A 24,768-nucleotide genomic window follows, 5' to 3' on the forward strand; every position below is an offset into this window, starting at 1 on the left:
TTGTGGAACTTGATCCGACCATATCAAACCTTATGGGTCGTTCGCTTATCGTGTTCCATAGCGAACATGATAAGGCAGGTCTAATTAAGCTAGAGTTCATTACGGCACTCGAACCCATGACCATTGGTGTTATTTAGGTGAAGTTCCAGTGCTTCATTGATAGTTCGAATGCTTGTTTTGGGCTTGTTCTTCATTGAAACGTAGGCTGTTCTGTGTGTTGTATGGGTGATTTCAATGAATGTAAGCATTGCTTGCTTCCATTTGCTGAGCTCTTGTCTCCTCTGCCTTACGTGGATATGAGCCATTGCATTTTTTGCTTGCTTACGGGTGTATCAGCCATTATTTAAGAGGGTATGAGCCATTCATTGTCTTAAGTGACGGACAAATTTCTCGTGGGGCAGACATAGAAATGCCTACGCATGTAAAAGGAAACCGAAGGTCCCGATTTTACAGCGAAGGTGTACATGGCCAGTTTCCAGCGGATCGATGTCCGTAGGCCAAAAACCTTGAGCCGATCCGGAAGATAGTGCAATACCGGGACAACCTGCGGCGGAGGTGAAGTAGGCTTTAAGCACTTCTCCAACTTGCAAAAATAAGTTAAATATTTTAAGTCCAAATAAAAACCGTATCAAATATTAAGCTAATAAGAACAGATACTGCACTTTGACCTGCATCGGCCATGTGCAAGTTCGCGCCGCCCTCTCTTTGTCGGCGTTCCAAGCGCTTGCGCATCTCCTTTCCTTCCGCTCTCGCGTGGTGGTGGTCCCGTTGTAACGTCACGCGTTTAGTTTCCTCCGGCTCCTCGGGCCGACGGTCCCGTCGTCCACGCGAATGTATGTAAAGATCTCGGTAAATAAGGCCATACCTATGTTCAAAATTCTGTGTCAGCTCGGTGTCGTATGCTATAAGATAGCTTCACTGGTCATACACCCTCACACAGTGGAAAGGCTCACGATTATCTTACTTGGGTGCTTCAGTACATGAAACGGCGTTTTGTAAACAAATTAACTGAAACGCCAATGCATTTCTCCGCAGAGTTAGGGAATTTATATCTCGAAACTGGTGTCATCTTGAAAATTCGTTCCAAGTGGATCCGCGTGCGAACTCCACGGCTGGAATTTCTAAATTGGAATATGGGCCATAATGTAATCAGTTAAAAACTTAATTAGTGAATTATTATTAATTAGTCGATTTCCGATCTCATTTTCTTGCGCAAGTATTCTCCGCCGCGTCGAGTAGACCAGATCACGAACTATAATTGTGATATCTGCCACAGGCAACCTTTAAAGATTTCTGAAAGTGTTCGCTGAAACACCCAGTAAGGTTTTCCTCCTCCGTCGGGTTCTTCTTCCTTGGTGCTTTCTAAGCTCTTCCTAAGCCGCTGCTCTGTTCTCTGCTTTGGTATTACGGGACTAAAGATGCTGGATGGCAATAATTTGAACATAATTTATTTACGGACAGGCATTAACGGTCACACTGAGTATATAGTAAACAAGGAAAGGAGGTTCATGTTAACGAATGCGGCTGAGCAAAGGCCTCGGGGCAGTCCTTCGCTCCGATCGGGCACTTGACGAGATCGGCCCGTTGTCTCCCAAGTCTCAGCCCATACTGGAATCTCTCAGTATATATTAAACAAGGAAAACGGGTTCACATTTACGAATGCGGCTGAGCAGGAGGCCTCGGAGCTGTCCGTCACTCCGATCGGGCACTTGACGAGGTCGGACCGTTGTCTCTCAAGTCTCAGCCCACACTGGAACCTTTCAATATATACTAAACAAGAAAAACGGGTACACATTTATGAATGTGGCTGAGCAAAGGCCCCGGAGCAGTCCGTCGCTCCGATCGGGGACCTGACGAGATCGGCCCGTCGTTGTCTCATTTCTTAGACGACACTCCCCACTTAGCCGCGCACATTCTCATCCCCAGCCGCGGGACCATGTCCAGGCTGCGTAACTCGCATGGGCAGTGGCCGCCGCTCGAACCACCCGAGCCGCCTGCGCAGCCTCAGCCCGACCCAAACCCTCCTTTTTCCAGATGCCGCTGCAGCGGCTGGCTGCGCGATTTATGGCGCTCGCCAGAACCAGTGCGCGAGAACCCCTGCTGCTCCTTTTTTCGCCGAACAGCGTCCGGCCACAGCCTCTCCAAAGCAGGCGCTCTCTGGAAGCGGCCCGCGTGCAAGAATATTAACACAACATTGCAATGCAACAGCTACTCAAACACACAGTGAACCCCAGAGAAGTTGAACAAACACGCACTTCAACCAAACAAGAAAGAATGCACGCATGAGTTTAACCAAGGCGAACATTCACAACGACCTCGCACCCCGCACCCAAGATTGTTATTACAATCCTACTGGTTGTAATGCACGATTAACTCAAGGTGTCGTCGTGAATTATTCATGCACACAAGTGGAAACAATACTAAAAAAGAAAAGGAATACTTAAATTAGAAGTGAGGAATTGGTTACATGAAAGCACCGTTGGGAGCATGAAGAAAGGTTCAGTATGAAACACAAAACACGGCATTGAATATGGTGTGTATGCGCACCGTTACCTCAACAACAGAAACACACCGTAATGACATAATATCAGGCACTGCTAAGTATGTACATTCCATATCAAAGCACATACAGTCTCTCCGGGTGACTCCCTGGCTCAGCCCGCAGAGACCACGGGGGGTAAACCACTCTTGCATTTCGTCCCCTGCACACCTTTCCTCAGACACCCTATCGGCTCCTCTGAGATGCGATAACGCATCGGCATTCGCGTGCTCCGTGCCCTTTCTGTGGCTCACAGTGACGTTGTACCGTTGTAGTGCCAGCGCCCAGCGGACAAGCTTCGCGCCCGTGGGGTGCGTAGTAGTTAGGTAGGTTAGGGGGTTGTGAACAGACACGATATTTATTCGTGCGCCGTAGACCCACGGATCGAATTTATGAATGGCCCAGATTACAACAAACGCGCTGCTCAATTTGGAATTTAATCTTCAAACGTTCCAATTCCAGTGAGGCTATCTGAGTTTCATGTTGAAATTCTAGTTCTTGCCTGTATGCACCTGTGCCCGACATCACGCCATCACTCGGCCCCGTAGCTTCCCCGTCACTACTCATCATCAGCACCCACCAGACCCCGATTACAGCTAGTGGTCTCTGCGAACCGTGCAGGGAAGTCAGCCACCTTGTTTCCAGTCCCTGGAGGCCGATGAAAGGGGTCGCTTTTCCCCGGTCCTCATGCACTACGAAGGTTTTCATGGATTTCCTCTAGTCCATTAGAGGGTAATGCAGTGCGGCCACTAGTCCATCAGTGGGCTGCACTGTCCGATGCGCACTCACAAGTCCATTAGTGAGCGCTCCCCGTGCGTCAGTCCGTCGCCGCACTGTCTGGGCTCGGTCCGTTGGCCCGTTGACGATAATCTTCGATACTCGCCTTCACGTGAGCAGCACCCTCGCTTTCCACTTCTTCGCCTGACCAGGCACAGTGAAGGAGTCGTCGCAGTTCTGTCACCTTCGTGAGTTCTGATCGGTCACCGCCTGTCTGCCGCTGCTGTCCGCCGAAGGCTTACCGAGAACAGATATCCTGTCGGCTGCGCCAGTAAGGTTTTCTTCCTCCGCCGGGTTCTTCTTTCTTGGTGTTCTCGTTTCGTTGTCGGCTCTTCCTAAGGTGCTGCTCTGTTCTCTGCTTTGGTATTCCGGGACTAAAGATGCTGGATCGCAATAATTTCATCTGAATTTATTTGCAGACAGACACTAGCGATTACACGGGGTATGTATAGTAAACAAGGAAAGAAGGTTCATATATACAAATGCGGCTGAGCAAAGGCCTCGGAGCAGTTCGTCGCTCCGATCGGGCACCTGACGAGATCGGTCCATTGTCTGTCAAGTCTCAGACCACACTGCCCGCTCAGCCGCGCCCATTCTCACCCCCAGCCGCGGGACCATGTGTCCGGGCTGCGTAACTCACACCGGCGGTGGCTGCCGCTCGAAGTACCCGAGCCGCCCGGCCCTACCCAAACACTCCCCAAGGACTCCCTTCTCCAGATGCCGCTACAGCAGCTCGCTGCGCGATTTATGGCGCTCGCCAGAACCAGTGCGCGAGACCATTGCCGCTCCATTTTTCGCCGAACAGCATCCGGCCACCGCCTTCCTGAAGCAGGCGCTCTTTGGAAGCGGCCAGGGTGCGAGCCAACAGCACAAAATTGCAATGCAACAGATACACAAACACAGAGTGTACCCGAGAGAATTAGAGCAAGCAAGCACTTCAACCAAAAAAAAAAAGAATGTACACATGAGTACATTAAATATATATATATATATATATATATATATATAAAGAATGTGTGTGTGCCTGTGTGTGAAGGGAAAATAAAGGAAAGCTTAGGTTAATATATACAGATGAGAAGTCCGGCGTCAGTTCAGCTAATGCAGCTTTCCCCCTATTATCAGGATTCACACAAATTAGGCTAACATAGGAATTACCAAAACACTGAGCACGCCTGCACCAAGAGTGCTATAACGAGCTTTTATAGCCGGTTGAAGAAGTTAACAGGTGAAACTTAGATACAACTCAAAAGAAATCTTAAATGTGGTCGACGGAATCCTGACAATGAAAACTTGGGGGCTTGGACGCCCGAGACCCACGCGTTACCCATCCGCTACCCCATCGCACGGCACCTTCGGAACGGCTCGGATCGGCAGCCTGTAAAGGGAAAGCGTAGAGACCCGAGCAATTGCTGACAGTATCATCGGCTTGATTCCTGCCGGCTCCGGTAGGAGTCGCTGGCAGCTCAGATCCCGCAGGCCGGTCGGCCCATGGCGAGAAAGGGCAGGCCACGGGTGAGAGAGATCGCGTGCTGCCTCGTGCCCACATGCGCGGCAGCACACACGGCGGCCGCTGTCGACGCAGCGAGGAGCGAGACACTCGGCAACGCGACGAGCTATGGCTGATAGCGACGGCGGGGGTCCCGTAATCGTCGTCGGCGCCGGCGTAAGTGGTAAGTTTGTCGTAGCAGTCATCGGATGGATGTCACGTTCAGCGGCCGAGTGTGAGGTTGCAGGTTCGATTCCCGGCCGGGGCGGCCGCATACCGATGTTGCCGAGTGCCAAAACGTTCTTGAATTTCAATTTAGGTTCATCTTAAAGGATGGCACATGGTTTTTATTTCCCCACCCTTTGTGCTGCCACAATTGCAAGAATGGTGCTCTATCCTAAATATTTTTGCTGCCTATTGTTGTCCTTGAAATATTTCTTCCTATATGCCTTTTGTTTTGAAGCTTCTTTCTTAAATAATTCATTGTAATGGTATACCTGTTTCATGTATGTGATCGTTTCCCACTTCATACCCAAAAATAAATCAGTCGAGCAACATACACAACGGCGAGAAAACAGCCATCTGCATTTGGCGTTAATAATGTTCGACTGATACTTTCTGGTTGTTACTTAGTAATCAAATCGTGCTGTTATACAATCAGAATATGCATGCCAATCGTTCCCTTAAGTGAGCACATTATTCTTGCTAAAAGAAAGTGTGCGTTGATATAAACAAACCGCAAGTCCGCCTGCAAACCTCTTCGGTACGTTTCGTGATATGTACATCCTCTGCACATGCTGCAAAGGACTATGGGAAGTCTTATGGAGTGAACGAACACCTTCATAGGCAAGAAGCCTGGACACCGACTCGATCCTTTGATCAGTGCGCCATGGTCGCAGGCGCCAAACCTACTGGGGCGGTTGAAGTCCCCTGTGTTGTCCACAAAAAGCCTCGCCAGAAAAACCAGTCAGTCCGCCGCATTGCTGCGTATTCTCTGTCGTTTGTGCATCCACCGACACTCCGCTGCTCATCAGAAGCACAGCTGGCTGACTCGATCTGCCTTCTCGCTTTGACAGTCTGTAGACCTTACTATGTCTGAATTCAAGGATATCCTTGTATTCTCACGCAACTGTGTGCCCTTGTATTCACTCGCAACTTGCGGATTCAGCTGCAGATTGAAACGCAGGACTCGCTTTCGTGCAGCTGCGCGCGTTGCTGACAATATTTCGACCGGAATGTAACGCGAAGCTAACCGGAACTATATTGTGTGTGTGTGGAGGGGGGGGGGGTAATGAGACTAAAGACTTGCAATCAAGCAATGAAAACATGCTTTCAGAATTTTTATTGATGCCTGTGACCGGCGCAAATGAAACCCAGCAACAGATTGAACTTGAACTGCGACAGCTGTTATGTTCCCGTAGTCTCAGTGTGAGCCGTCTAACGTATACAAGAGATGAAGCATTTGAACACAAAGTTATTTGCGCAACCTGGTTAAAACAGTAACGTTTGATGTAAATACATCGCAAGCTAGATCGGTAGCTTTCCTTTTTCCGACATTTCGCCGAGTTTAATGCGAATTCAGTGTAACTCACTCAAGATTTGCTTATTGGCTAGCGTATAGGGTGAAGTGCGAAACGAAAGAGTGGTTCTCCAGAAAACGCCATAGGCAGAATCTGGTGTCATTCTGTACGCCGCCTGTCACAACACTTAAACACGGAAGCACGTGAATGTGTCTGTTTTCGTGTTCCAATAAATGTCGCTTCATTATATGCATCGTTCACAGCTATCCCTCATTTTCGACGGGGGTGGGACCGCATATCCCATAGAAACATTTTATGCTGGTCCAAAAGGCTTGTTGAAGCCCGTGTGAAGCTAAACTACCATGAAGCGGTTAATTAAATGCTATATAACTAAGTGTGATGCGTACATTTGTTTGTATTTTCACCGTATTGGAGCGAAGTCACACGTTTACATTCAGTAGCATCAGCTCAGCAGAGAGACAACGATGAAGGGGGCTCCGCTCCCGTAGAGGCTAGCGCAGAGCGACGGGCACGACGACGAACAGTAGGGTTCGGCAGACTCAGTTACAGGCAGGGGCGTAGCCAAGGGGGGGGGGGGGGGGAAGGGCTTATGGGGCTTCAGCCCCCCCGAAATTCTTTCGTGCTGTCATGCGCCGCCGACCAAAAAAAACTCCCGGCGCCGGAAATCATGCTCGATTTTGTCGAGAATGACCTTAATTCACGCTCGAAAAGACATTTTAGCGCGACCATTGCCAAATCGGGCTGGATTTCGCGGCAACGCCCATGCTTCGGGAGTCACATATCGTAACGCAAGGAGCCCCACCAAGCACAAAATTTCAAGGGCGCTTTGATGGCAAGCGGGCTCGTCTCGGCATCTCGCGGAGGCCGCGGAATCTACGGAGCGCTTGGATTTCAAGTCTCAAACTTTGTGGGTATAAAGTTCTCAAAACATTTTGATGCGAAAGGTGCATTGACATTTCCAAAGTCGTGCTTTAGACCTTCAATTACGGAACTTTGTGGGTTTAAAGCTGTTGTAAACATTTGACGCCAAAGGTGCACCGACTTTTCTAAAGTCGCACATCTGGCCATACAACGAGACAGGCCAAATCAACATACTATCAGACAAGTTGACAAAGCACGCAGCGAGGTCCGATGAGACAAAGCGTTGTGGTGGTTCATTTGTGCCGTCAGGTCACAGAAAAGAATATGAACATTTCTTTTTCCACCTGCGCCAAAGCATCCATGTCAAGACACTAAATCCACCATTGTAACTAAGTTCTTATTTATTTTTCTACCTAGACTTTTATTCGCGAGGATACATTGAGCCTCTTTCTCTTTTTTTTTTCTTTTGTTCTTGTAACCCGCGGGCTGCCGATCCAGCCAGAGCGCATGCGTTTTTCTCGTGCTGCATCGACAACCGCGCTGCGCACTTGGATGCGCGTTCGTTTTTCTCTGGCCGACTGCATTTTCGCATGGCAGAGTTTTGGACGCTTTCTGGCTAGCAGACGAGAAAAAGAAACAATGCATAGTCGCTCGCCGCCAGCACTGCGGGGACTCGACGGATTGCAACGCGTTCGCTTGAGCGCAACCTCTCCGGAAAATTTTGTCTCGCCGGTGTAGGATACCGAGCAGCATGCGTATGGTTTTCTGTGGACCAAGCGTCACACGTTTTCTTCGATATTCCTTCGGTAGCCACACTAGGTGCCCAAAGTAGGCATTCGATTGTAGCCCACATGCTTTCCTTTGCGTTATTCTATTTCGCCGCCCCCCGCCCCACAAAAGAAAGAAAGACAGTGTTGCGGCGCAGCGAATTGTCGCATGGTGAAAGTTCGATTTTGTTACTTCTTTTGCGGAAAGTAATGGGCCACGGGACGCTTCAGTTGCCGGATACTATTATATTATTGCAATAGCAGCTATATGAAGACTCCAGGCGCATTCCTGCCGTTGCCCTCATGTTCCGTATAAATAAAGGCCAAGGGCGATAACATCGTGACCGCGCGCCGCATGCTCTATGTGCGAATGAAAGCGTGGGGGGGGGAGGAGGAGGGGGTGAGCCGACGATGACTCTTGCGTGCGCAAGGGAGAAAAGCGGGGAGGAAGCGCGCCGCCTTCCGTCGCACGCGATACATTTTGGGAGTGGAAGGAGTGGGGGGATGCTGTGATCTGTGAATCTATGGTTGCGCAACCTGTTTATTTGCCTTGTTTGACGCATTATATATAGTGACTTTTTCTTAGGTACGTAGATTTATTGGAGACTTATACGTATATTTAAATATCTTGTTGCGAGGTTTTGTGTATATGCGCAGTGAACTTTGTTTCCACTGACAATTTTTTGCCCTGTATCAAGCTGTAGCTTCACATTTGTATATTCCATTGTATCCTCGCATATCTAATGTACGAAGGCAAGTCAAACGAAAGTGAGACAACCCGCCCCGCGCAATAATGGTTCGGTTCATTATTTTCGAGGCATGCGCGTAGCACATGCGCATCTCATTTACAAGTGACATGCAGAGGTGAGGGTAAAGGTTCTTTAATGCTCTCATACACTGGGTTGAACATGGTTGCGTGACATAATGGACACTCCAAAAGTTGAACAACTTGGTGTCGTGAGGTTTTTGATAAATGAAGATGTTTCCCAAAAAGAAATTATTCGCCGTATGGCTGCCGTATGCTTTGAACATTGCGTTTCATTGGCCACTGTGAAGCGTTGTAGCAAACTGTTCAAAGGACATGAAAGTTACAAAGACGATCCATGGCCGGGCCAAAGACACTGTGCAATCACCCCCAACACAATTGAAAAGGCCGTGGTTGCTCAGTGGCTATGGTGTTGGGCTGCTGAGCACGAGGTCGCAGGATCGAATCCCCATCACGGCGGCTGCATTTCGATGGAGGCGAAATGCGAAAACACCCGTGTACTTAGATTTAGGTGCACGTCAAAGAACCCCAGATGAGGGTGACGCCTTTTTGTCTGCAATTGTGAGCGGGGATGACTCATGGTGCCGCTACTACTAGCCTGAAACATTACGGCAAAGCTTACAGTGGAAACATTTGAATTCACCACTCCAAGGAAAACAAAGGCCGTCATTTCTGCCGGAGAAGTGTTGACTTCTTTTAAGATCGTTAGGGGCCATTACTGATCGAATTTTCTAAACCTGGAGAGACTCTAAATCGTTCCAGATATTGTGAAAGGTCGTATCGGCTGCGTGTCGCAATCAAGAATAAACGAGGTGGAAAATTGAGCATTGGGAACATCTTGCTTCACGACATTGCCCGTTCCCACGCCGCTGATGTGGTTAATACAAATCTGGCAAAGTTCAAGTGGGAAACGCTGCAACATCCCTCATGCAGCCCAGACCTGTTGCCTTGCGTCTTCCACATTTGGTAAAATTTGAAGAAACTGCTCAAGTGAACCAGATTCGTGTCGGAAGATGACGTTTAGTCATTTACAGATTTTTGAGGCAGCAATCCAAGGAGTTTTATGAGACGGGAATAACGCGACTCGTTAGTAGGACAAGTGTCTAAATACTCATGGTGACTACTTTTAAATAAAGTACCCCGTGTGTCATATATTCGCACTGTTTCACTTTCATTTGACTCGCCCTCGTATATTTTGCAGAACTCCTGCTTTTTATATGTGCTCTCTGTTGCGACTATAATTTCCGAGCAATTACGCGCAATACACAACCGGTGACAGCTGCTCCTGCGCAATACATTCTAACAAAGGACAGCGTCATTGAGATTTTCCCCTGGTCGTTGCATATGTACGAAAATGTAAACAAGGTTGTTGAATGACAGATATATATATATATTGATTCCTCGACTAATTCTATAAGGGGAGGCCGAGCTGCAAAGTAAGCCCCCCCCCCCCCCCGAACGAAATTTCTGGCTACGCCACTGGTTACAGGTCACAGAGCCTTAAATGAATATGAAGCTACACTCGCAGTAGCATTCCACGATGGTCTTATAATCCCCATTTTACCTACGTCAGCTTTCATCACTGCGGCGCGATCCAGAAAATGTGCTACTGCAAATAACTTCGCGAAATCATTGTTTACATCATCTGATTTTCCGCATCTCAATTTTCCTTGGAACGATAAATGTTGCTCCACTAGAAAAATTGAAGTTATGATTCCGAGACTACAGTGCCAAGTCCCCCCACTGAACATTTACCTCCACAGGTCTGGTCTGGCTATATCACCTTTGTGTACTTTATGCAATGAGAGTGAATCCCTACAACGCTTTTGTGTCGTGCCGCCGGTTTATTATTAAAAGAAAAATATTTTTAGGACAACCCTTCCAATACCTTGGTTTTAATTTGACTCTTCCAGTAATTATTTGGGGATACCATACTAAGTTACAGTCACAGGAACGTTTGTGAAGCCCTCTGTATCTTTCTGCGCGAGGCAAAAAAATAAATTCATGCTAAAATTCTTCTTTATACTTGGCGACTTCAACGCCATGGACAAGACCTGGGGTACCAAAAGGACAACGCCAAAGGCAAAACACTTGCAGAAGTAGCGGAGAAATTAAACTGCGACCTAATTACCGATCCATCGAACCCTACAAGAATAGGAAACAGCGTCAGCGTCGACAGCTGCCCCGACCTCACTTTCGTAAGGGGAAGCGGAGACTCGCAGTGGGAAACAGTGATAGTAAATTTGGGTAGCGACCACTACATACTCTGGACCCGGGTAACCTCAGACAGGATGAGGCGCCAGATGAGCAGCAAGGCAACGATAACGAACTGGAATGTATTCTGAGAAGCATGCAATAGCAACCAGGCCGGAATACAAACGCTAGAAGCGTGGGGAAACATGCTAACGGAGACGCGGGACAGATAAACCCAGAACGTAAACCGAACAGCAGAAATACCCGAGATGGACGAACGGCTAATTAGGCTCTGAAAAGCTAGGCGCGGCCTCACCAGGAGATAGAGGAAGCAAAAATACAACAGAAAACCGAGGCTCAAGATCGCCGAGCTCGGGGCAAAAGCCGAAGAATACGCCACACGATTGGCGAAACATAACTGGGAACAACTAACTCGCTCAAGGGAACGCTAGGCACGGCAAAGGCCTGGCATCTCCTAAGATCACTCATCGACCCGACGAAGACCAAGTCAGAAAAAAACAAAGCTATATACCGGCTAATCCACCAATACCAGGGACCGGACACAGAACTCTTAGAGAAGGTGCGAACCAAGTGCTTTGGCAATACAAACCTGCCAAACTACACAGGGACGTACCGGGGCGACGAGAATGTTAAGCTGGACAGACCCATAACGAAAAAAGAGGTCTACGCGGCCATGCAAAACACCACCAAGAACACGGCTGCAGGTGCAGATAGGATAAACAACACGCTAATCCGCAACCTCAGTGATGAAATGGTTACCGAATGAACAGAATTCATCAACAAACATTGGAAAGCAGAAACAGTCCTGGAGGAGTGGAAACATGCTGAACTGGTAATAAGCCAGGCAAGAAACTCCAAATACAAAACCTCAGACCAATCTCGCCCACATCATGCCTGGGGAAGCTGTATGAGCGAGTAGCAACCGAAAGGCTACAAAACGATGTGGAAGATAACGAATTATTTCCCCACAGAATGTTCGGCTTCAGACCTAAGCTATCAACACAAGACGTACTCCTTCAAATAAACGAAGAAGTAGTCCAGAACGTTCCCAGGTACAGAGAAAACGTAATAATGGCCCTAGACATCAAAGGAGCATTCGACAATGTAAGTCACGAAGCACTCCTCACGGGTTCGGACGACCTGAACTGCGACCCGTACCACAGCCACATCAAGACCGAAATCTAACAGGCGGATTCGATAATGCGCAAGGCGTACAAACTGCGCTCCGACTACCCTAAAACACCTCAACCGAAAAGCTCCTAGCCCTGGGACTGAAGAACACGTTCGCAGAACGAAGAGAAGCAGAACTCACGGCCCAAATGTGCAGACTACGCAGCCACAGGCAGAGCAGATACGGGAAATCTCGAGGACAGAAGCTATCCCCGACGAGTACCGAAGCACGCTTAAAATAGCACCAATCCCAAGGAACATGGACCCCGACCTCTATAAAGGTCGCAGGGAGGGAAGGGCCGTATATCTCCAGAAATCTTGCGCTCCCCAAAAGACAACGGTGTATGTGGACGCAGCCATATACAGTTGACAAAGGCGAAGCAAGAATTCAGCAGCAGCGATGGTCCACTCGGCGCTACGAGAGAGAACCAGTGTTTCGCTACAAGACTGCACGGTATGGAGGCTGAAGAAGTGGCCGTTGCTCTAGAGAGAGAGATAAAGCTTTATTATGTCCTTGATTGGGGTTCAGGGGTGGCGGGGGTCGGGAGACTAACCCCTAATCCCCCCTTCCTCAGACGGCGGCCAGTCCTTGCTTTCTGGCGGCGTCTTCGGCCATGCGGACGGCCCAGAGCTGCTCCTCTGGGTCCAAGCTGAGCAGCAATGTCTCCCACTGCTCGGCCGTAGTTATGATGCGTGTGTTAGTGCGGGAGGTGTTGGTAGGTGTGGCTTTGGGTGTGGCCAGATAACATGATCGAGGTCAGCGCGGGCCTCGCACGCTTTGCAGAGTGGGGAGTATGCATCGGGGTAAATGCGGTTGTAAAGCACGGGGTACGGAAAAGTTCGTGTCTGAAGGAGTCGCCAAGTGGTGGATCGAGATTTATTCAGTGTTTTGTGTGCATGTACGACTGCGTGAGCGGGCCACAAGCCCGAGGTGCCAGCTGCCTCCACCGGTGCCAACTCCCGCGTGCGAAGTTTACCCGAACCGCAGGTTATCGTGGTCCCACTTCTCGGACCTCTGTCTCTGCCCCCACCTCGAGGAAGGCCCAACAGTTGCAAAAATAAAGAAAGAGAGCCCTATTCGCGACGAAATATGATGTGTAATCTCATGGAATGCTTATGTTCGCATTACAACGTTCACGAGCTAAGCTGAAATTCAAATGTCGGATCGTGCAAATGAACACTGGTAAGGTAAACGCAGCGATATGGCCAAATGCCGAGGGCGATGTTTGATGTTTGCGCAGGAAAGAATGATGATGAAATGTCTATACATAGAAAAGCACGACACACGCGCAAATACGTTTGAGGCTTCTACACTCCTCATCAGACATGTACCTATAGGATTCTTTTTCGGGGGACCACCCAACCCCCAAGATAACTTTTCTATGCTAATGATGGGGGAGGGTGTAATTTTACTATTACAAACGTTAATAATTCCCACCGTTCGGTACAAAGACAGACGCGTAAATCCGTAAAAGACAAATGAAATAAGCTGTATCTCACAAGTACGCCTGTGATATACACGTATCCTTTACTTGGCAAACCAGGAACCACATCGATTGCCTTTGTAGCAATCGCTACGAACGGGTGGATGTCTGATTTTCTCTTTATGAACCACATCCAGTTGACTCGTGCAGGAAAGGAACACGGGAAGGACACAACCAAGAACAAGTAAACAAATGAAAGCCTCAAAGGAAGATTTCTAGTAGTGTTTTTCTAATTAGCTCTGGAAGAGTTATCGAGAAAGATATATTTGCGGAACAGTCACAGTTCTTTAGTTTAGAAGAACTATTTTCTGGGCTAGTTGGCGCATGGCTATGTTTTAGAAAGTGTTGCGCCTAAGAAAGAATGAACACAGGAAAAGACGAGGTAGACCAAAAGAACGAAATGTGCGCTCTTTTCGTCCACGTCATTTTTTCCTGTGTTCGTTCTTTCTTAGGCACAACTCTTCCTAAAACATAATACCAGTTCTTTTGTATTCCTCGTTTACTGCTCTACTAAGGTAGGGGCCAAAACCGACTCGTATTGTTATTTGGGAAGTTGCGTAATCAAGCGCGGCCGCCAGTCCCGTACAACCGCGTAGAGCGCAGGACGCCCCGCCGCGGAACGTTAGAAAAACATCCACATAAGCACAGCAGAGATGTGGCTACGTCAGGCGGCTCGAAGGATAACTGTAGAAGCGTCATTCAAAATACAGGGAACCATGCCCCACTTCCGGCGGCGTTATCTCTACTTCCGTTTTATATAAAAGGATTTTCGTGCTTAAATATTTTCACAAACAATGGTTAAATTTGTTAATTTTTGCTTTCTTTCCTGTTTGGCTGTTGCCTCGGCACCCTCCCTTAGTAGATCGCTGAATTTTTCAACTTCTTGCGACTCTCTTCTCCCGTTGCCAGTTTTGCACGAAACGTGCTCTACAATTAAGGAGAAAAACCAGGCGACGTAATGGGTGACATTCATATTGCTTATGGGTTCAACGGTTATTGCAGGGTTTCATTGAAATTTTGAAAATAATTTTAGGATGGCTGTCAAACGTGGATCGTTGAAAAGATTTCAGTGGGGCCTTTCCAGCGGCAGCATCTTGACATTTCGAAACAAACATCGAAATAATGAGAAAGGCCAAAACATTCTGCCATATTTTAGCTGGGAAGATATCAAGCTGTTTCAACCCCTCACGTCTGTGGCCTTTCCCTCGACCCGATCAGCGATCGCTTGTATGCCTCGGCCGTAATACTACTTTAACAATAGCCCAGTGTTGACCGCCGAATAGCTGTCAAGTCTCAAGATTGATTTGTCAGCGCTTTAGAAATATGGTTGAGGAGTGGTGGCGTAGGGGGGGGGGGGGAGGGGAGTATGCCGCTTAATTTGAGAGGGGGGGTGTAGCGCCGCCTGCCCCTGGGTACGTGCCTGCTCCTCATGTCACAATGACACATACCCGATGTGGGGATTGGCCAGAGAAAAGAACATACCCAATTGCCCAAAAATGGGATAGGCCAAATATAAGTAACTTCAGAAATTCAAAGAAGCCGTTGATTATAGTGCACTACTCTAATAATATTATTTGTACTTTATACAGAGCTTTGAGCCGACATTATATGCGCAGGTTTTAACTGGGATTTATTGCTTGATTACGCATCTAGAGATGCGCAGATATACTGACCAACCAAGGAAACCTCTCTATGAAGGTGCACAGCCAGGGCGAACGCTGGGGGAAGAACAATAATTCTACGTTGGTACATCAGAGCCCAGACGTTGCGAAGACTCGGTGACGCTGCTGTTCGGAAGATGTCTGCGCCTTCTCTGAGCGAGGAGAGGAGAGCCTCATGCAGGCAGCATTTTTTGATGCGGTGAAATCAGATGGCAGCCACCACTGGATGCCGGCGTGAAAGCCTCACGACACATCGACCCAATCGCGACAAACACTACTGGACTTAGCTTCACAGAGCTAGATGAATACGGCACAGGGATGATGTTCAGATTGTCTCAGCGGAAAGTTATCGTTTCCACCAGAATACAGTAAACAAGAAGCAGATAGTCAATCTATCCGTCCGCTCATTCTGCCAAGAACACTGCACAAATGTAAGAGGTTTTATGCACAATACATGATGACTCTGTTTAAACAGTCCGGGCTTTCTAAATCTCATCTATGCAATTATACAGGGTGCCCCACCTAACTTTAGCCAGACTAAATATATGCGAATGCCACGTAGGTCGACAGAACCAAGGTAAAGTTCTTTGCCGTCGCTTGGAGACAGTCAAATTTTTACAGAAGTCTTCCGCTACATTTACTGTATCTTCGAGATTGCTGATATTACCCCGTCTATCTTTCAGCGCATACATCTTGGTTTGTCCGATGCCTAGTTTCCTTATCACTGTTTTCAGGCTGCGTTCATTTTTTACTGCTTCCTTAGTATTTCTCACTTTATAGTTTCGAATATCCTGTACTTCTCCTTGTTGATTAGGTTTGAGAGTACCGCGAATAATATATATATATATATATATATATATATATATATATATATATATATATATATATAAGAAGGGGACCAGAGCGGACCAATTTTTCTTAATCACAATTATATGAAGCTCACACACAGTGAAGCCAAGGGAACCATCGGGGAAGTTAATTGTACCAATTGAAGTGTAGAAAATAAATCATATGGAAATTAAAGTGCGCAAAAAAAGCACTCCTGTGTGAGTGTGCGTGCGTGCGTGCGTGCGTGTGAAAGAGAGGGACATTGCCAGCTGTGACGCGCACCTCCCCCCCCCCCCCTTAATGTTCTTCGATTAAGATATTGCCATACGTAACTCGGGTCTGCGAATTATAAGCTATGCCACAACCACGCGGACATAGGTACTGAAATAGAAGAAAAAGTTAAAAACCTTGACTTCGAAGTGACGAACCCACAGTTAAAAAAGCTTTAACACCGTAACTGAACCGAGGCGCATTATATATAAAATGAACCGCAAAATATAGAAAGGTTCCAGTGGGATCACCGCAGCACAAGAACGCATACTCTGCAATAATGATGCGATGAGTTTGTTACGTTTACAAATGAACTCTTGCGGTGCCGACTTTTCCGTGCGACTGCGTGCAACGTGCTTGGGAAGATGATTTCGCTCACGAACGTCGTTGGCTTATTGACATAGCACGACGCGGCATGGCAGCCACTTCATTTCCTCGAGAGCGACAGCATGACAGGACAATGGCGGCGGCGGACGTTTCCTGTAGCTGACTGCCAAGAGTTGCCTTGCGTTTATCGGCTTCCCCTTTAAAGGAGGTGAAAACTATCGACAAACGAAGAGGCGTCATGTAAATGTGGTAATCGTTTGCATAGTTTGTATCACCATGTGCTGCTGTAACCAACGATATTCTACTTACACCACTTCGTTACAGCTCAGTGACTGTCGTGCGAGCCAGGCACACTGCAGGCACTCGTATGGAGGACCCGGAAGGTTTCCCGTGCAGGCTAGTCGGCCCTATGAGTCGTTGCGCTAGTGCAACCGACTGCACGTAATTACGTTCGGTGGCCGCGATCAACTCGTACCGTTTGTCGTTGCGCGCATCTGAAATTACGTGCTGCCGAAACTCGTGTTGCTTACGAAGCCGCGCTGCATCAGAACATTTGCGCTATTCCGTTATACATTGTCTTCGTTTGCATTTAAACAGCTGTATATGTGATAGGCACCAAAAAATTTAGCAATCGTGCACACACAATTTTTTAATGGTACTCTCTACTTGCAGAATGTATGTTCCAGTGTTAACGACTCGTTATAAACAGGAGACGCCAACGCAAGTGCCGCTTCTGCCCGGGTTGAGTACACTCGAACTGGCTATTATATGCAGTACTCCATCTATGGCGAGTGTCGGAGCGGACGTTTCTGGAAAGTTTCATGTGTCAATAGCACGAACAGACAGATAATATAACTCTAAAGGACACTTTTGCAAGATATAGAACGGTGTAGAACGTATTTGTCGGTTCCAAAGCTGTGCACTGTCTTTATATATATATATATATATATATATATATATATATATATATATATATATGCATGCCTCGGAGTAGCCGAAGAAACTGCTTGTAGGATGGAATGAAGACCGCAAAAGATTCACGGAAACCTCAGTCGTGATAATCGCAACCCGTACTCCAGGCATATATACACCCTGGGAATAGCGATGATGTCCACCATATACTGCAGTGAACATTGATTTCTCAAAGTTCACTGTGATGCAGGGATTTCTCAATGTGATACAATTCTAGCACAAACAAGATAGATATTTTAAGTAGGTAGTGTTAACGTTGTTCGCCGGCTTTTGTAGCCGCCAGTACGAAAAAAATACACAGTGTTCTTGAGCGAGGAACTGATGATCAGTGCCGAGACGTTCTATTATAAGTTTAAATTCGCATACCTTGTCTCTATACCTTATATATAACGTTTGGAGTTTAATTTCACGAAAACGTATGTTTATTTCTCCAGTTCATTCCATTCTTCGGTTTGTTGCTTTGGTTATTTCACCGCTGTGCTTGACTCCTTCTGAAGCTCACGTTGTCTATGAGACGGAGACTGATTAATGGGGTTCAGTGTTAGGGAAATACAGGGGCTGCGTGAGACATCACGGTGGAAGGCTTGGAATTAATTTTCACCACCTAGTGTTCTTAAATGCACAAGGAAAACGCGGTACACCAGCGTATTCACATTTCGCCCTCATCAAAAGGCTCCCGCCGCTACCAGGATTCGAATCCGCAACCTCTTGATCTCTTGCAGGAACGCCGCAACCACTGGGCGGTCAGTGTCGGTGGTCCTATGTGACAATAGCTTCAAAGTTCAGAGGCTGATTTTTTCTATCGCATTCAATTCAATTTTATTTTCCTTTGTAAGAGGAGACAAGACAAAAAGCTGGTATACCACAGCTTGGCGGAGGTCCTGCCCCCTATAGCAATATAGCAGGAGCAGAAGTACAGTGATTGTTTACAATACATAAACACACAATAGAAATGGTCATGCTAATGAATACATACATATTAAAAATATATGCGCGCTTACGGTGTTCATTTTGCAAAACATAGTGCGCGGCCGGTTGCGATGTCACGCCGCTGAAAGCCCTGGTCGTCGTCTGCGATTTCTGCAAAACATGTGGGCCTCGACAAAGCGTTTATGCAGCTCGGCTTTCATTGCTTATGTTCCATGGAACAGATGTATTTTATAATACTACTTTGAACTGTGCCAGGTGGACAAATAAGGTTATGTTCTGAACCACGGACCTCCTGAGTTGTTCGTTGCTGTGGGAGTGTGTTTTAGAAAAGAACAAAAGGCTAGTGCGCGAAGCTGATTGTGTGGAGCAGGTACTTCAAACAAGGTGATCGACATTTCCGCTGTCAAGCCTGAACTGACAACAGCATGAGCGCAATGAGTGACATGGTACGTTTCTTGCTTTGCCCATTTTATTTGTTTGGGCTATATACTATAGTTGCAATGTGTAACGTGAATGACACAGAGCTCGGAGAGCAGACACTTTTGTACTACCAAGGTAGTGTGGCATTATAGGATGACATTTGTGCCAAATGTGCTATCAAGATGGAACCGCCCCATGCTTCGTGGCGTATTTAAGCGTCATTTCCGCTCAAGCTTAGTACCAGTGCTATAGTATAGGTTGCGCTGCATCGTACTTGCTAGACACGGCTTCCGACACCCCAGCATGCAAATTGTTTGAGGCCTGTGTTCAACACTGACCTACACACTAAATATCGAAGCGTTTATTCGCCTCATGATATTTCCACGGGGCAGGATTAGTGAAACGCAGGTGTTTTTACGAGTGTATACAAGTTGCAGCAACACTAGATGCACAAGATGGCTGCTCGAATCAGCCGCACGCTCTTCTCGACAAATCGTCTTTGTTCATAGTCATACTATGACTATGCGCACTGCTCCGTAACATCACGCCCTGGTCGGAAAGCCGCCGTCTCGGCGGTGGTGTTGATGGGGGCGAAATAGCGGTGAAGTAGGGTTTCAGCCAAGAAACGTGGACAACATGAGTGGGCACAGGGGCGGACGATGAACGATAGTCCATAGGGGATACTTCGTAATTCACATCACCGAGCATGCACAGGACCGTATAAGGCCCTGTGTAGGGCGGGAGAGGCCTTCCGGACAGTCCGATGCGGCGACATGGTGTTCATAGAACTAGGGACCCAGGGGAGAAATGAAAGTGGTGGGTGTCCTAACTCGTCTTCTGGGCAACCTGTGAGCCATGAGCGGGCAATCTGGCGACTTGAGTGAGCCATGGCGAAGATGTCGCGGGAATACTCGTTTGGAATGTCGGTCGTGGGTGGAAAGAGTGTATCGAATGGCAAAGTTAGGTGGCGGCCGAACAGCGAATAAAAGGGGGAAAAACCAACGGTCTCGTGACGGGACGAATTATAAGCAAATGTTATGTACGGTAACGTGTCGTCCCAGTCGCTGTGGTCCGGAGAAACGTACATGGGTAGCATCGCCGTCAACGTCCGGTCGAGCCGCTCAATTAGTTCATTGGTCTGCGGATGATATGCGGTGGATAGTCTGTGCGCGGCAGAACAGGAACGAAGAACAGGGCATGGTGATCCGCGATAACGACACATGGGCGGCCAAATAAGTAAGGGCGGAACTTGGCTACTATACCCAAACCAACACCAGGCACTTGCGTTCTCTGATAGAAAACTTCCGTTCTGTGGGCGAGAGAACGCGGCTAGCGTATACAATTACGCGTATGCAATTGTCAGTTCATATGTCGCTTTGATGCAAACCTCTGAACAAAAATGAAGTTATGCGTCTGATGGTGGCATTGAACAAGAACCCTCACGAAAAAAGCGCGATGGTTTATCCATTAGGCCACAAACGCATGCATGCACGCGCACGCGTACAACGTCCTTAAAGAAAGCAAGAACACCGCGCGCGCAGGACACAGACGCAGGAATGGAATGCATAAATAACTGTCAACCTGGTCATCTGCCTTTCGCATGTGTAACGTCGCTCAGCGACAAGACAAAAGCGAGAGCGCGCCAGTCTCCGTCATTTTGTGCCGCCTTTGGGATCGGTCCACGTTGTACGTTTCCTCGCCGGATTACAAAATTGGCGGCGCATCCATCTTTCGGAGGTGACTGGTGGCACTAAATGCTGTTAGCATTATTTTTTATGATGAGTGCCCCTCCAATCTGCAAACCCTGAGGGTAAAATAAACAAATATGTTAGGTATGTCATGATGACCATTATGAAGATTATTGTTATGACTAATGATGGAATAATGAGACAGTGACAGAGTTGCTGTATGTATAAGTGTAGAGTGTTTCTCAAAGAACTTGGCGCGCTATCTTTGATTGTCCTATATACATTTCCTCTATGTATACATTTCTATATATGCTGCCATGCTATTTTTGTCTTGCTTCTGCCATCATATTCATTCTTGCGCTGCAAAATCAGTTGTTCATGAAAACCCGTTGATCCGTCTGGTAGCACTTTGCAGAACCGTAAAGGATTCTCTGCATAGCACGTATTTCCACAGTGCATGGAACTTGCATAATATCTAGTTTCATATTCTCCTTGCACCGCTGCCCTACTCTCTGCTTGTTTCCTCTACAGTATTGTCAAATATAGTCGCACGGAATAACGCAGCAGAGAATAAGCTTTCGCAAGCTTTAGTTAACTGAGGTAGCTATCAAACCGCACCAGCACATACTTCAGAGTGCATTTATTGCCTACAGTTTGCATGGAGGAGCGATGCCGTCGGAGAATCCCAGAGGTCGCACGTTTTAATCCCAGAGGCGCATCAGAATGCCGCGTTGCACTATTAACGCGAAATTGGATATTTATCATACTTAAGCGCACATGTTTCCTTCAAAGGTTGTTTAAAAATAAACAGACGAACATTGCTAAATGCAAAGCCGCCTAACCACTCTCCCGCTGTTCGAAGGTCCCAGAACAGACGAGAAAGTGACATCCCCTTTCTTTTCTGTTCTCGTAATTCGCGTTAATATAGTTCGTAGTATAGTTGCGCAATCCCATCCGCGACCAGACGGGATTCCGTGAGGCCCTCGATTTCGTAGCGGTAGAACCAGTCGTGTCTAACTTGCATGCGGTTACGGACCAGCCGTTATCCGAGTGCACTTAAAGTGATTTCCAAAATACAAGATGTGCTCTTGGTAGAGGAATTTCCTATGAACACGATTTCCTTCTGTCCATAGCGATGAAATCGACATCACCGTGAACTTTCAGAGGAGGATAACCACGATTACGTGCAGCTGTACTCGGCGTCTCTGCGTGGAGCGCGTAATTAGCCGCATGGTGAACTATCCCAGGAGGTAGTTCATATACACGTGACAAGCACAGCAGGAACTGCAGCTGTGACGCGTATTGGAAAAGCGAAGTCGAGCGCCACCTGGATCATGCCTGTCGCCACTTCTCCTGCGTGTCAGCCTTTCGTAATAACCCGCCGCGAGCACAACATCGAGCGCGAGATCGAGCACAAGATCGATTCCGCGATGCATTTCGTCGAAATGCGAAAAAGGCTCGTGTGGCATATTTAGAATTGAGGGCGCCTTGGAGCGCTTGAAATGGCCAAACTTAATCCGAAGCCATTTACTATACGGCGCCCTACACAAGTCACTGTGAAGCTTTGGGACCTGTACCTTCGCGTTGTTGTTTTGTTTAGATGCAGAAGCAAGGGAAGGCAGGCTACGTCAGAGCCGGCTATACCGAAAGCCCAGATTTGTTACGCAATAAAAATAAAAGTAAACTAAAGAAGAAAAATATCAAGAAACACGATTCACCCAGGAACACAAGTGCACGAAGATTGTGTCGTCTACGGGCATCAGCACCAAAGGCAGAGTCAAGTATAGAAAGTCAGGTGAAGCACTCCACACAAGTATCTTAATAGAGTACACATGTAAGGACAATACCACCGCGAGATCAGCTCGTTAAAGAAGAACCACAATGTAGAAGATCAAACAGTCATGCCACTTGCGCGGCAGTACGTAACTTTAGTCTCCAGTAAAAAAATTGGAGGACGCTTAAGCTTCGCCTTCAAGAGTGGAACGCGACAGCGTTCCCGTCGACCCGCCAAGGGGTATTGGGCTACGGCGCAGCGACAACGCGCCCCGCATCGGACGCGGTGAGCGTCAAGCAGCGCAGCGTTCGGCGCGACAACGAAATGCGCGCCTCAGCAAGCGACGCACGCCTGAGCCTTCTAAGGTAACACCGCGTTCACTAGAGGCGCTTTTGTACCGCTTTGAAGCATCGAACTCGTGGCTCAGTGGTAACGTCTCCGTCTCACACTCCGGAGACCCTGGTTCGATTCCCACCCAGCCCATCTTGGAAGTTGCTTTTTATTTATGAAGTGCCTGCCGTGATTTATCGCTCACGGCCAACGCCGCGGACGCCGACGCCGACGACACCGGCTTTTCTGCGACACGAGCTCCTTAACGCTATCGCGTTAAAACCGCGAAGGGCACTTGCAGCGAGCCTCTGCCTATTGTTGTCGTGTTAGAAGTAGTGTCATCACCATCCCGTCGACACATTTACGTCAGTTAAGATGACGTAATAAGAATGCGAGGAAACCTAAGCACACTTCTTATAAGCTGTGAATGCGAAATCATTAATGATCAAGTGAACGCCACTGAGCGGTCCTTTGAGTTACCAACTCCTCGCGGACAAGTGGGTGCGGTCGCGGGATCGAATCCCGGCCATGGCGGCCGCATTTCGATGGAGGCGAAATGCGAAAACACCCGTGTACTTAGATTCAGGCGCACGTTAAAGATCCCCAGGTGGTCGAAATTTCCGGAGTCCTCCAATACGGCGTGCCTCATAATCAGAAAGTGGTTTTGGCACGTAAAACCCCATAATTTTTTTTAAGCGAGTGCGTTCAGACGCTTGGCCAACACCTCCCAGATAGCAAAATGCCGGTTCTATCCGTGACGTCATGCCACTTTGCCGGACTGCCATAGAAAATTATGGGAGCGCTTACGAGCAAGCTGTAGTGATTCAACGTCACCACTTTCGTCATGCCGCGCTTGGCAATGGAAATTTCGGTCCAAGTAGCATGATGTCATAAAGCAGAGGGCGCAGACCTGCTATCTAGGGGACGTTGGTTTAGCCAAGTGGGTAAGATACTCGGCCTCTGAGCGTAGGGTCTTGAGCTCAAAACTCACTGTTTTTTTTCTTTCTAGTTTTATTGTTCTTTATATATTAATTTCTTTATAGCGACTACCGAGGCGAAGTTAGAATGCAGGCGAGAGCTTTCGCGGACAAGGAACGCGCGGGTAACACAGACCTCCGAGAGCGCAGGGAACGTGTCATCGCGATGATGCCCCCTCCCCCACGCGATACCTGGCGCGACAGCAGTTGTTCCTTCTCACTCGCTGTGCTCCGTCAAGTTGCGCACGTGACGTGGCGTCGCAGCCAATGGGAATTTAGGGGCCGTTTCGCTTCTACAGACGCCGGATTTCTCGCTCAATGGGCCATTTGATGCTTTCGCATCAGTAATAAGCTTATTTGCATCAAGCGCATACATGATGCTGGAGGCCAACGGAAAGAGCTGCCGACACAGACAGCTTGAAGCCACAAGCCCCCACGAAATAGTGGCTGCACAGCTATGTGATGCCGTATACATAAAGCGTAGTGGGTTTACGGAAACTTCTTAATAATGCGCAGGTACATATGGAATCGCGAGAATTTTAGGGATAAGAAGAAAAACGGAAAAGGTTTACATTCTTGGCAACGAAAAAAAAACATTAACAAAACTAATGTCACATCTACGGATTGTTGCAGTAGTAAGAAACGAAGATACTAAGGGGGTTCGAAATGAATGCGTCAATCTTTGAAAGTTACGCTCTCTAAAGTAAGCTTGTTTCTTTGTAATACTGTATTTAGTATCCTGGGTAACTTGTTTTGTTGTGTTTGTTGGCCGTACGTTGTTCTGTATGTTCGTACTTTCAAAGTTCATTATTTCTTGTGGGATACACGGCTATAACTTCGCTAAGATAAGCCAGTTGCCGCTGAAAGCAGAGATACCTCAAACTTTTCCACTGTTTGAGCTAGGACGAAAGTCGCAATCCCGAGTGCTGGAAAGGGCGAAAACGAACGCACTATGTAAGCATGACCAATGATTGAGAGAGGGAAGC

At 47.7% G+C, this 24,768-nt stretch overlaps 1 protein-coding gene and 1 pseudogene across 2 annotated transcripts in view; one reads left to right on the forward strand and one right to left on the reverse strand.

The window, feature by feature from the left end:
• Positions 1 to 501: 501 nt before the first annotated feature.
• Positions 502 to 681, reverse strand: LOC142583837 (U2 spliceosomal RNA; annotated as a pseudogene).
• Positions 682 to 4,831: 4,150 nt separating this feature from the next.
• Positions 4,832 to 24,768, forward strand: part of LOC142582210 (amine oxidase [flavin-containing]-like) — a 133,901-nt gene continuing 113,964 nt past the window's right edge. The window contains exon 1 of one of the 2 annotated variants that reach the window (XM_075691629.1): positions 4,832 to 4,986. In XM_075691629.1, the coding sequence (XP_075547744.1) occupies positions 4,932 to 4,986 (55 nt within the window). In that variant the 5' untranslated portion in view covers positions 4,832 to 4,931. The remainder of the gene's footprint in view (positions 4,987 to 24,768) is intronic. The other variant, XM_075691630.1, reaches the window with a different exon arrangement.

This window comes from Dermacentor variabilis, chromosome 5 (assembly GCF_050947875.1).
Source record: "Dermacentor variabilis isolate Ectoservices chromosome 5, ASM5094787v1, whole genome shotgun sequence".
Lineage (NCBI taxonomy): Eukaryota > Metazoa > Arthropoda > Arachnida > Ixodida > Ixodidae > Dermacentor > Dermacentor variabilis.